The sequence below is a fragment of the Falco biarmicus genome, chromosome 3 (genome assembly GCF_023638135.1).
Source record: "Falco biarmicus isolate bFalBia1 chromosome 3, bFalBia1.pri, whole genome shotgun sequence".
Lineage (NCBI taxonomy): Eukaryota > Metazoa > Chordata > Aves > Falconiformes > Falconidae > Falco > Falco biarmicus.
Window position 1 is genome coordinate 111,039,180 of NC_079290.1, and position 11,984 is coordinate 111,051,163.

General features: G+C 53.2%; 1 protein-coding gene across 1 annotated transcript; it reads left to right on the forward strand.

The window, feature by feature from the left end:
* Positions 1–727: 727 nt before the first annotated feature.
* On the forward strand, positions 728–11,339 carry PINK1 (PTEN induced kinase 1). Its single transcript, XM_056330626.1, has 8 exons — positions 728–1,066; positions 2,894–3,205; positions 4,194–4,297; positions 6,322–6,504; positions 7,390–7,553; positions 8,600–8,727; positions 9,352–9,588; positions 9,995–11,339. Exons 1-8 carry the CDS (start codon positions 755–757, stop codon positions 10,253–10,255), a joined length of 1,701 nt encoding a protein of 566 aa, XP_056186601.1. The 5' UTR covers positions 728–754; the 3' UTR covers positions 10,256–11,339.
* The last annotated feature ends 645 nt before the right edge of the window (positions 11,340–11,984 follow it).

Genomic DNA, 11,984 nt, shown 5'->3' on the forward strand with positions numbered 1-11,984 from the left:
CGCTGTGCGCTGGTTTGTGCCCTGCTGTGCCCCAGGCAGTGCCCTGGCAGTGGCCCAGCCGTGCCCGGGGCAGCGCTGTGCTCCCTGCCCTGCTGGGCACTGACCGGCCTGTGCCCTGCTCCATGTCCAGCCATGCACAAGGCGCACCGAGCCGTGTCCTGCTCCGTGCCCTGCAATGCACCGGGCCGTACCGGGGCTGTGCCTTCCATTGCACCAGGCTGTACCGGGGCCATGCCCTGCCGTGCCCTGGGCTGTGCCCTGCACTGCACCGGGTGGTACCCGGGCTGTACCCGGGCCGTACCGGGCCTGTGCCCTGCTGTGCCCTGCATTGCACCAGGCTGTACCGGGCCGTACCGGGCCCGTGCCCTGCTGTGCCCTGCATTGCACCGGGCTGTAGTGGGCATTACCGGGCCCGTGCCCTACTGTGCCCTGCATTGCACCGGGCTGTAGTGGGCCGTACCGGGCCCGTGCCCTGCTGTGCCCTGCATTGCACCGGGCTGTAGTGGGCCGTACCGGGCCCGTGCCTGGCTGTGCCCTGGGCCACATCGGGGCCATGCTCCCCATTGCACCCTGCCGTACCGGGCCGTACCCGGCCGTGCCCCGCGCTGCCCCGCCCCTCCGCCCCGCCCCCTGCCCCGCCCCCTGCCCGGCCGTGCGGCAGCGTGCGGCGCGTGGGGCCGTGACGTCCAGCCGCACGCGGGTGACGCCCCGCCGCGGCCCCGCCCCCGAGCGCCGCTCAGCTGAGGCGGGCGCAATGGCGGTGCGGCTGCTGCTGGCCCGGGCCCTGCGCCTGCTGACGCGCTGCCGCCCGCCCCGCGGGCCCCGGCCCGAGCCCCCGCCCCAGCCCCCGCCCCAGCTCCGGCCCCGGCTCGCCCCGCCGTGGCGGCCCTGGCTGGCCTGGCTGCCGGCCGCCCGCCGCCTCCTGCGCGGCCCGTGCGGCGGGCTGGCGGCGGTGGCGCGGCGGGGCCGCGGCGGGGCCTGCCTGGCGCTGGCCGTGGCGCTGGGGCTGGCCGAGCCGCGCCTGGAGGAGCAGCGACGGGCCGAGGCGGCGTGCCGCCACATCCAGGTGCGGCGTCCCCAGCCCGGGCCGAGCACTGGGCAGCCCCCTCGGCTCCCTCCGTGACGGGAGGGCTGCTGTGGGGAGCCCCTCGGCACCCTCCATAGAGGGGGGGTCTTGCTGTGGGGAGTCCTCAGACCCCCTCTGCGGGGGGGTTGTCCTTGCTGTGGGGAGCCCTCAGACACCCTCTTTGGGGGGGGTCCTTGCTGTGGGGAGCCCTTTGGGCACTCTCCATAAAGTGGGATGTCCCTGTGAGGAGCCCCTCGGTACCCTCCATGAGGGGGCCTTGATGTGGGGAGCCCCTTGGCACCCTCCATAAAGCAGGGGGGGGTCCCTGTGGGAAGCCCTCAGACACTCTCCATAAAGGGGAGGCAGGTCGTTGCTGTGGGGAACCCCTCAGACACCCCTCATGAAGGGGGGGCCTTGCTGTGGGGAGCCCCGCGGGCACCCTCCGTGAAGGACACGGGGTCCTTGTGGGGAGCCCACCCAGGCAGCCCCAGTGAAGGACACAGGGGGGGCCCTTGCTGTGGGGAGCCCCTCGGGTACACCTTCCCAGCTCCCCCCAAGGAAGGTGGGGCACCGCTATGAGCAGCCCTCAGACACATCCCCAAACTGGGGGCTGCTGTGGGCAGCCCCACAGGCACCTCCTCCTCCTCCCCCAAAACAGGGGAAGCCTCTGGTCAGCAGCCCCTTGGCACCCTAAAACAGGTATCAGGGAGGGTGCTCACTGTGGGGAGCCCCTCACACCCTGTTCCCCCACTAAAGGAGGAGGTCAGGGCCCTGGTGATGGGCGTCCTGTGTCCCAGGAGCCTGGTGTCGAACCCCCAAGTCCGTCACCTCTCCAGGGCAGACTGGGCCAGGCCATGCTGGCAGGGCACCGGTACGGATGGTGCTGAACGTAGTATTTCATGGGTAAAAATAGACATTTGGTGTTCAGAGCCAGCTGTCACCTGCCGCACTAACCAGCAGACAAACACATTCCTGCAGAGGTTTTGCCTTTCCCTGAAGCTTTGTGGGGAACTTTGCCTCCCCTGCCCTTGCTGGGTAGTTAAATTTGCTTTATAAATTTGCTCATCCCCCTTCCACTGTCCCCGAATCTGTGTCCCTTTGCCCCAGGGCACATCCCTAGGCTGGCCGCTGGCAGGTCAGGGTTGTGGCTCGCTGGGGAGTGTGCTGGTTTCTGTCTGTCCAGGTGACAGCTGTGGCACCACCAGACCTGTGGGATCGTGAACACTGGAGTTAAACTCCAGCACAACCCTCCTGTGCTTTGTTTTCTCACATCTCTTTCGATTTCCTCCTCCAGCTTTCTCCTGTGGCCGAGTCACTCTTCCTCAAAATAACTGACCCTTGTACTCAGCTGCCACAAAAGCTCAGGGCATTGTTTTTCCATCTTTTGCTCTTAATTGGATTTTCTTTTAAATGCTGTTTGCCTGATTTATTTATTGAGGGGGAGAAAAGTGTACTAGTGCATCTCTTTTTAGAAGTATTTAATTAGACTTGTCTTTACAAAACATGTTTATGTTCTAGATTAGCAAATGACTCTCGCTCCCCATTCCTCCTCTTCCTGTGCATCTACAGCACCCTTGGAAAGGGCACCTTTGGTAAAGGCCGTTTTAGGGGTAAATCGTTTCAGATAAAAATATATGGGCTGCATATTAGTTTCCCTGTGATTACAGTGATTTGAGCCTAATGGTTAGAGCCTGATTGTGCGTTTTGGGTTGGACCAGCCCAACAGGACGGTAATACTGCTTAAACAGGAAGGGAGTTCTCCTTCGTTGGGAAGTCTTGAATAACCGAGCGGGTTTTTTTATCATTGTGGTTTTGTATTCCTTTCAGACCGTGTTTGTTGGAAAGAACAAGCCGCAGAAAAATCCCCTGAGCTCCTTCCGCTGGCAGGGCTTCAAGCTGGAAGAATATCTCATCGGCCAACCCATCGGGAAGGGCTGCAGCGCTGCGGTGTACGAAGCAGCTATCCCTTTCTCGTGTGATCGTCAGGGCCGTGCGGAGAGCAGCCGTCTTGCCGGGCCGGGGCTGGCTGTGCAGTGCCATCGTGGCTCACCTTCGCAGGCGGCTGGAGAGGAGCCTGTAGAGAAATGCCAGCCAAAAGGGGCTTTTCCATTAGCTATCAAAATGATGTGGAATATTTCGGTAAGCAGTCGGTTCTTAATCTCCTTGTCTGTCACGGGGGAAGTCTGGCTGAAATGTTTAATGTGTAAGTGTTGAAAGAGCAAGTTAGGTAGCACACGATGAGCATTTCAAAACAAAGCTGTTGATATGTGACATTGGAGACATCAGTTGTGAGCGAATGGTCCCAGAGCAAGGTAATTAGCATTCATCATTCCTCTGGAAGTGGCGCTGGGAGCTGCTGCTGGTGTTGTTGGTTATGGAAGTGACGTGTTTTGGAAGAAGAGTTTTTCTGAAGCTGTCTGTAATGTTAAGGTGTAAGACCAGCAAAGCCACCACTGCCAGTGCTTTAGGAATCAGTGTCCTGGTCAGTGTCAGGACAGAGAGAGATTTTCTCCTGCAAAGGGTGGCCGGGGTGTGAGTGAATGGTCGCAGGGGGGTGGACAGTAGCCTGTGTCTGGGTCCCCTTGCCCCTTGTGAAGTGAATGGATGAGAGCTGTGCTCACGTTTCCCAGCCTGGGTGACTGTCTGATCCGGCCCTTCAATGGGGTTGTTCCACACTTAAAAAAAACAACACCTGGCTTTTCCTGTTGAAGAGGTTTTGTGGCACTTGATGTGACAAGTGGGTATTCTAAGGGAGTCTTCCCAAACACCAGCATCTGAAATCCCTTGGGCTCCAGGAATACACCGGCATTTAGCTGTGGGCTTTTCTGGTCAGGTTTTGAAGTTGAACACAAGTGTTAGCGTATAGCTCAGGGTGCTAAGAGTCGAGGGTGTGTTTGAAGAGACAAACAGATTTCTTTCTGCAAGCAAGGCCTTGACACATCCCTTGCCAAATTATTTAAGTCGTTCATTGCCTGCCCTGATTTTCAAAGTAGAGAAGAGAGTCCCTTCAATCTACTCTCAGTTGATTCAGATACAGCACCCGCGTCAGGATTATCTGCTTTCCGTCTGTATTGAGGCTGAATGCTTTTTCAGCTTAAACCACTGTGGTGTCTAATTGCTGTTGCAGGCTGGTTCATCAAGTGAAGCCATCCTCGATGCGATGGGCCGAGAGCTTGTTCCAGCCACGGGGGTTGCCTTAGCTGGGGAATATGGAGCTGTCCCTGGCCGCAGGTACAGTCATTGTGGAAAACGGTGGCGGTTCTGAAATGTTGACCTGCTGATTTTATCTGTCCTTTCATTTTGCGGCACATCTGTACTGTTAAGCAGGTGGCCAGAGGTTTCTATAATAGTTCCTGAAAGTAGATAAACCCGAAGCCTTGGCATTATTAATGGCTTGGGGGGGCACGTCAATGTGTTCTGTCTGAACGACAGTGCCTGCAGAAGTGCTGCATGCCTCAAACACCGTGTGGGGATGGGTTGCTGGCTGCTGCGGGGCGTTTTCTCCAGGGTGCATTTCTCCAGCACGGTTAGGAAACCACACAGCAACAGCGCTGTTCGAACAGTGATTTAGCACAGCCTCGTTGAGTCTGAGGAGCAGATTGTGGCACGGCGGGTTGGCCTGCGGGGAATTTCTGCAGCTGAACTGTACCAGCTCGGCTGGTGTAGTAGTCCAGAAGCATGTCAGAAAAGTAAGCGCCAAAAAATGGGGAACTGGTTGGGGTCCTGCCAGCGGTCTGATGGGCAACGGTGGCCAGGCACTTGTCTGCCCTGTGCCTTAGTTTCCCCATGTGTAAAAAGCATCAATACCTGTAGAGTTAAAGGCTGTGAGGAGCTGCTTCTGATTAAACATCATTTAAATATGTGCATCGTGGTGCTTTTTAATTACAGAAATATACACCCACAATTGGTAACAATGTGACTGTATTAAATATCAGACAATTTGTAACACGATTTGACTGTACTGTTTTAGAATGGGTTTGGCTGTAAAATGGTTGCTGCTGGGCAGGGAGGTTGAAACTATTCTCCTGTGAGGAAATGGGCAAGAAAGAAAATGGAAAATGACTCAGTTTCTACTCTTTCACCTCAGTGAGAAGTGAGCAAACAGCATGAAGGTGGGAAATGGCACGGAAACTTTTTAAGTTCTCTCGAGTGCACTATCATTGTTCAAAAATGCATCTTTTTGTTCGATTTGAAACAATGGAGTCTGCAGTCCAGATTGTCTGATTTAAATTTCAAATACATCTCAGCTGCCAATACAAATGAATAATGAATGCTGTGCGGTACGTCGCTAGCTGGGAATGAGACTGAGCAGCCAAAGGGGTATTTGACATTCAGGGGATGAGAGGGGAGAGCGAGCTGTTTGGCAGATAGATAGGTAACCTGCCTTTCATTGTAGCGAGTGCTTCCTGCCCGTGCCCCAAAACAGAGGGTCTCAATTGATAAGCCTCGTGTGAAGCTGACCTTTATTTTCCGTCTAAGAAAGTAATAGTGTTTGGAGTTCGTTTCCTCTAAAGCTGCTGTTCCAGTTCTTTTTGAACTCAGAAGCAGCCTGTGACTAGCTCTGCCTTTGTTAGCGGCATGGGAAGGGCTAGCAGGGTTTGAATAAAATGAAAGGCTGCATGTTATGTGTAAGGGGTTCCGGCAAAGCTTCGTTCGCAGCGCAGGTAAAGCACCAGTATTCCCTGTTCAGCCATCATATATAGGGAAATCCAGTTACCACAGGGTCCTCCTGACAGCTGGGGTGCAGTCTTGGTCTGCATGCCCTCCCCGCTGGTGCATCAGCAGACGGTGCTGCCCTGATGGTGACAGTTTTGTTTGCTGTGGGAAGTGCCGGGGTAGATTCTGAACTGTGGAGAAAGTGCTGGGAGCCACCCGCTGCTGCAGCGGATCTGCTCGGGCTGTGGGCACTTCGCATCAGCGTGGGAACCACTGGGCTGAGGCGCTGCCTGGGACGTTGGCCGTGAGGGCAGGGAGGTTGCTGTCCGTGTGGCTTCTGGCTGAAGGGTTTCCAGGAGGTGAATGTTTGAATATTTGCTTAATGTGCAGTCCTGTAATCTGTACTGAGCAGCCTTAATGCTCTCCCTGATAAGGCTTTCACTGCAGAATAAACATGTTTGCACGCTGCTCTGGAACCTGTTGCGGGGGAGGACAGGCTGCATTAAGGAAAAGTTGTTCCAGAAAGAGCAGAGATGTGTCTGTGATACATGAGATCTGACCAGGAGACCGATGTAATCTGTATTTATACTTTTGCACAGAAAACCCATCCCTGGGAGGAAGAAGTTGCAACCTCATCCGAATATAATCCAGGTGATCCGAGCGTTCACATCCTCTGTCCCTTTGCTGCCCGGAGCCTTCGCAGACTATCCTGATGTTCTTCCATTAAGCCTGAATCCCAGAGGGATCGGTCATAGCCGCACGCTCTTCTTGGTGATGAAGAAGTAGGTAGAGAGAAGCTTGTTAACGTGACTTGGGCTTTTCATGAGACAGCCCGGCGGGGCTGCGTATTTGGCTGTGACACGGGTCCTTGCAAAGATCTGGCTCGGGCTGCTGCCAAAAAGCAGAGTACACTCTTGGAAATGTCTCCTAAGACTTGTTCCAAGTCCTTGAGATTTTAACTCATTTGACAATGAAGACAAGCCATTCTTTTTAACCATGGCCCCAAATTAAAGTAAGAAGTGAGGAGCTTGTGCCCATTATTGTCTGCCCTTCTAAGTCTGAACTTCACCCCTAGTCTGAACACGCCGCTATAGACAGAGTAGAATCAGTAATGAGATTTATTAGCACTTGGCATCTCTGGCTTTCTCAGTCAGGTTTTGGTTTTGAATGGGTGTTGCGGTGGTGTCGACATAAAAGCACCTTCTGTTTCCCTCTCTTTTGTTCTGCCTTCGTCTGGAGAAGTGCCCTGTCCTCTCTGTATTTCATGAATATGTGCTTTCTCCTGATGGGCACATCTCCTCATTTTGTGCATACGATCTGTACTAGGAATCTGCCTCCTCTTGTGGGCAAAATATAACACCAGTACATAAAACCAGCAGGAATGACCACAGTCTACCTGGAGCCCCTCGCCCCGCTGTTTAAGAGGCTTCTTTTATTTGTCGTTGTTGAACTTGGGCGAGAGTGCCAAAAATTCAGTGGTGGGTGGTGTTGCAAAAGAGAGGATCTGAGAACAGCGGGCGGGGGAGTGGGGTCAGGGTGAGGCTGGGAGCTGGGAAGGCATCGCAGAGGTCAGGAAGAGTGTGTCACCAGCCAGCCAGCACTGAGGTTGAGCTGCCAGCGATAAGCTTCTGAGGTGCTAATTCAGAGGTGTTCCTTGTTCTAACTAGTTACCCGTGCACGCTGTGCCAGTACCTGAGGGAGAGCAGTCCAGATGTTTGTCTCTCCACGATGATGATTTTACAGCTCTTGGAAGGTGTGGACCATCTTGTGCGACACGGAATAGCACACCGAGACCTGAAGTCTGACAACATCCTGGTTGAATTTGATTCCGGTACGTAGATTGCTGAGTATAAATGCCAATTGAGTCCTGCACCAAAGCGATGCAGTTGCGTTGCTGTGCGGGGAAATCCTACCCAGGTGTGTGTTTGGGGGAAAACCAAGCGCCAAACCCTTTGAAGAATCTTGGGTTTAGTTTTTAGCTTACTGCTTGCTGTCACTGCAGTGCTGGGAAGTCATTTATCCTGTCTGTGCCTCAGGTTTTGGATCATTAAAAGGGACTTGAAAGGAGCTGTAATCAGGTGGCGAGAGGCAGCGTATTGCTGAGGGGACACGTTACCCAAGCACAGTGAACATTGGCTGGAGCAGATGGGTGTATAATAACGGCGCATTTGTGATGCTGGAGGTGCCTTTGCTTCAGGCTCTCAGCTCTGGCACCTCTCACTAGCCCAACAGCACAGGGCGGTTCTTAAAATCCCTCCTTACAGTCAGGGTAATAGTGGTGCACCCTGGGATGATGAAACATTGGTTGGAAGGCAAGGGAACTGACAGCGTTAAAGCCAAAAGCAGCATTTTCATCAGTACTTGTTCTGTCAGCCTCTGAGCTCAATTTTCATTATCTCAGCTCTTTTTTGGTGTGATTGAGATGTAAATGGGCAGGAACCAACAGCAGGCAGCCAGATCTGTGTGATTAGGAGGTGAGTAGATTGAGCAGTACGAGGGAGTGAAAGAGAGAGGCTACTGGAATCACAGCCTCCCTTCCCTGGGACAGGCCTGACAGGCAGACAGGACGGAGGATTCCCTGTCCTCTCTCCACCTGGCTGAATGCAGTGACTTAAGGGCTTGGGGGGAACGATGATGAGCTCCTGCCTGGCGCAGCAGGCGTGTCTCCTCTGTGACCACCCCACCTGCCCGGGTGCCCTCGCCTAACACGTACAAGGCTCTGTGAGCAGAACCAAACAATAAAGAGGACGATGGTTCGTGTAGCTGAGTTAAAGCTGGCCTACCCTGCCTCAGATCTGCTTTTTTAAACTAAAATAGGTGGGTCAGAAGACTCTCTCTCTGTTCATATGACTGAATGCTAACCTGTGTCATTTGCAGCTGGCTGCCCCTGGCTGGTGATCACGGACTTCGGTTGCTGTTTGGCAGATGAAACCATCGGCTTGAGACTGCCTTTCACCAGCTCTTATGTGGATCGGGGTGGCAACGGCTGTCTTATGGCACCTGAGGTGGGTGTCAAACGGACACCTTGAGCTCTGAAAGGTGAAATGTAGTCAGTCGGTGTTATGAGGCAGAATCGACCTTTCCCGCAAAGTTTACTCTTCAGTCTGTTCTCGGGGCCCCTTTCTGTGTAGCTGTTGAAGAAGTTTACACAGCAGTCCTTGTGTGGTGACAGTAGGCTTTGTGAAATTATTTATAGTTCCTTTTTACTTCTCTGATGATAACCATAATAAAAGCGAGGATGCCCTTAACTGTCTGCTTGACCTGGAGCTCCTTGCCTTGCATTGCTTAAGTGCTGGTGCAGGTTTGGTTGTTCATCTGCCTGTCTCCTGTCCATCTCCAATCCCACTGTGACATAGGCCTTGGGACTCTGTGAACACCAGTCGGGCAAGGACTAAAGCCTAGGCGTGATGACAGAACTCCTCCTGGTGTCCCGCTGGGTTGAGCACTGCCAAAGGCTTTAGAGCATGCCATAGGCAGTATTTACACCAGAGATTTAGATGAAACCTAGCTTTGGTTTCAGTCTCTCTCAGTTTATTGGAGTGGAAATGCTGACTCGACCCTTGAGAATTAGTTTTAGCACAGAGCCCACCCTAGAGCTGTTTATTTGAACATCCCCATCTCTGTGACAGGTGATCACAGCGTCACCGGGTCCAGGCACGGTCATCAACTACAGTAAAGCCGATGCTTGGGCTGTTGGAGCAATCGCCTATGAAATCCTTGGCTTGCCCAATCCTTTCTACGGCCACGGGGAATCGGCTCTGGAGAGCAGAAGTTACCGTGAAGACCAGCTGCCAAGCCTGCCCAATCATGTGCCCCTTGAGGTGAAGCAAGTGATAAAGATGTTACTTCGGAGGGATCCCAACAAGGTAAGAAACCCAGTGTCTTGAAGAAGTCGCCTGGCTGGTCTTGGGGAGGGAGTACTTGTAGATCCTTTTGCCTGGAGGGCCATGGCTGCAGGACTGCAATCCAGATAGTCACTGCAGTGTAGGTAACAATCAAAGAACCGCGCAGAGTCTTTGCTGAAGTATAGTGTGGCCCCTCATGTGTGGTGTGGAGTAGTTTCAGGGATTTCAGCAGATGTTTCTGTTGCGGAACTGAACCTTGAACTGGAGGGTTCCATGCAGCTGCCTGATTTCAATAGTCACAAAGAGCTTTTGAATCGTGGTGCCTTGGAGGAGGCCCAGGGGGCTTTGGCAGCGTAGGTGCTGCAGGCAAGTGATGGGATGTGAGTGCAGCAGGATCTGCTTATCTTCCCCCTCCTTCCTTTTGCAGAGATTGTCTGCTCGAGTTGCTGCTAACGTGCTTCACCTGAGCCTCTGGGGTGGCAGTGTCCTAGCATCCACGACCCTGAAGGCCGACCAGATGATCACCTGGCTTCTCTGCCAGTCTGCGGCCGCTCTGCTCACAGAAGGACTGGTGGACAATAGGCGGGTAGAAACCAAAATGAAGATGTGCTTTTTGGCAAACCTTGAGTATGAAGACCTCTGGGCAGCAATATTCCTGTTGCTGGCCTGGAGAAGCCGCTCTGGGTGAAGAGTCCCATCTGAGACTCGGCCACGCTACAGATAAATGGCACTTTCTAAAGGCACGTGGGAGTCTGTCTTTTCTGTCTGCCTGGAGTCCTGTAGTGCTTTAGGGAACAAAAGTGCAGGCCTGCGTTTAAGAGGTCGAGTTTATCTCTAGCAAGCATTAGTACACGCTGCTTTTCTCTCCCTGCTAGAGGAACTGCCCTTGCTTCTCAGTCTCTCAGTGTGAGGGCGTGCGGACTGTGCAGGTGTCCTGAGGTACGTGGTTGGTTTTGCTTGCATTCGGGAGCTCTTAAGTGATTCTCAATCGTGTGTTGACCAAAGCGATTTCCCTTTCGGAAGAGGGGGCGTGTGGGAGGAGGCACTGTCGGGCTGCTCGTTAAACGGAAGCATCATGGGTTTCAGCACTACACTGAGAAAGCCGAGCTGACAAAGGGACGCACGATCTTTCTTTTCTTAGGAAGACCAGCGGTGGTCTTGAGATGGTAATCCTCTGCAGCCACAGGGTCTTGCTATAAAATTACAGCCTAAAAGCCTCCTCAGCGAGGTGCTGCCTGGTGACGTCAGCGTCAGGAGCCGTTTGCTTCTTACGGCAACGCACCATTCAATACCTCACCAGTTGCATGCGAAATAGCAGAAATACATTGAACTCAGAACCCACTTACATGGGTTTCCTGATTGTGGTCGTGTGGTGACTGCTGCCGCGGGGTCCAAGGCTGAGTCAAACCAGTTAGGGATAATAGTGCAAATGAAAGGGCGCTGAGCAGCAGTGCCTGCTTAAAGAGTTTAGTGTGATGCTCTGCTCTCTTAACGACCTTTTATTTTTCTCTGTTGAAGTAATACCCTTTGGTTGGGCAGGGCAGGAGACAGATGTTTGAACAACAGCAGTGGTGTTTATGAAAACAACATTTGAATGCATAGCCCTGTTTATGAAAACAACATTCGATTTGTAGTTGTGTTTATGAAAACAACATTTGATTTCAGTCGTGTTTATGAAAACAACATTCGATTTCATGTCTATTGCAGTATTCAGAGGAAATGGGGAGAATGTTATGTATGCTTGTTGCACAATAAATTGAAGATGAAGCTCTGCTGCTGAGTGGGTCTCTAAATGTAGTTCATCTCCGTTCGGTGGAGGTGGGCTTTAGGCTGGTGGAGGCCTCGGGCCCAACATGGCCCTGGTTCAGCGGTGTCTTAAAAGATCGTTCAGCTCTTTCCAATGCTGCCTGTGGAACGTGTCATTTTATTCCACCAAACGGAGTTTCCCGAAGAGGAACGGACCTTGCCTTGTGAACCTGCCTGTTTGGTACTCTTCTGAATGGTAAAACACTGCCTGCTCCTGTAGTTTGTGGGTCGATGACAGTGTGTGTCGAACAGCTGATATCCCTAACCCTCATGCAGTAACATGCTATCAGGATCTTGCATGCTGAAACAGCACCTAGTTCAGCAGTGGTGCAAAGCCACCTGCTGGGGACTGGCCCTGCTCATTTTGCCTTGGGCACAGCACGCTGCTGGGGCTGTAAAGAAGGCTCAGCAAAGAGCACAGAGCCTGGGAAATCGTGGGAAGTGAGCTCTTTGGGGAAAAAGCTGCAGCAAAAGAACATTTTTTAATATTGGTCTGACCCCAGCCAAAGCTGCTACTGCTTTTTCTCAGGTGCTGAGTTCTCGCAGCACACTCTTAGCTGGGATGGCTGCCTCGGGTTTGTGAGCTCGGTGCCTGTGTCTAGCAGCGAGGC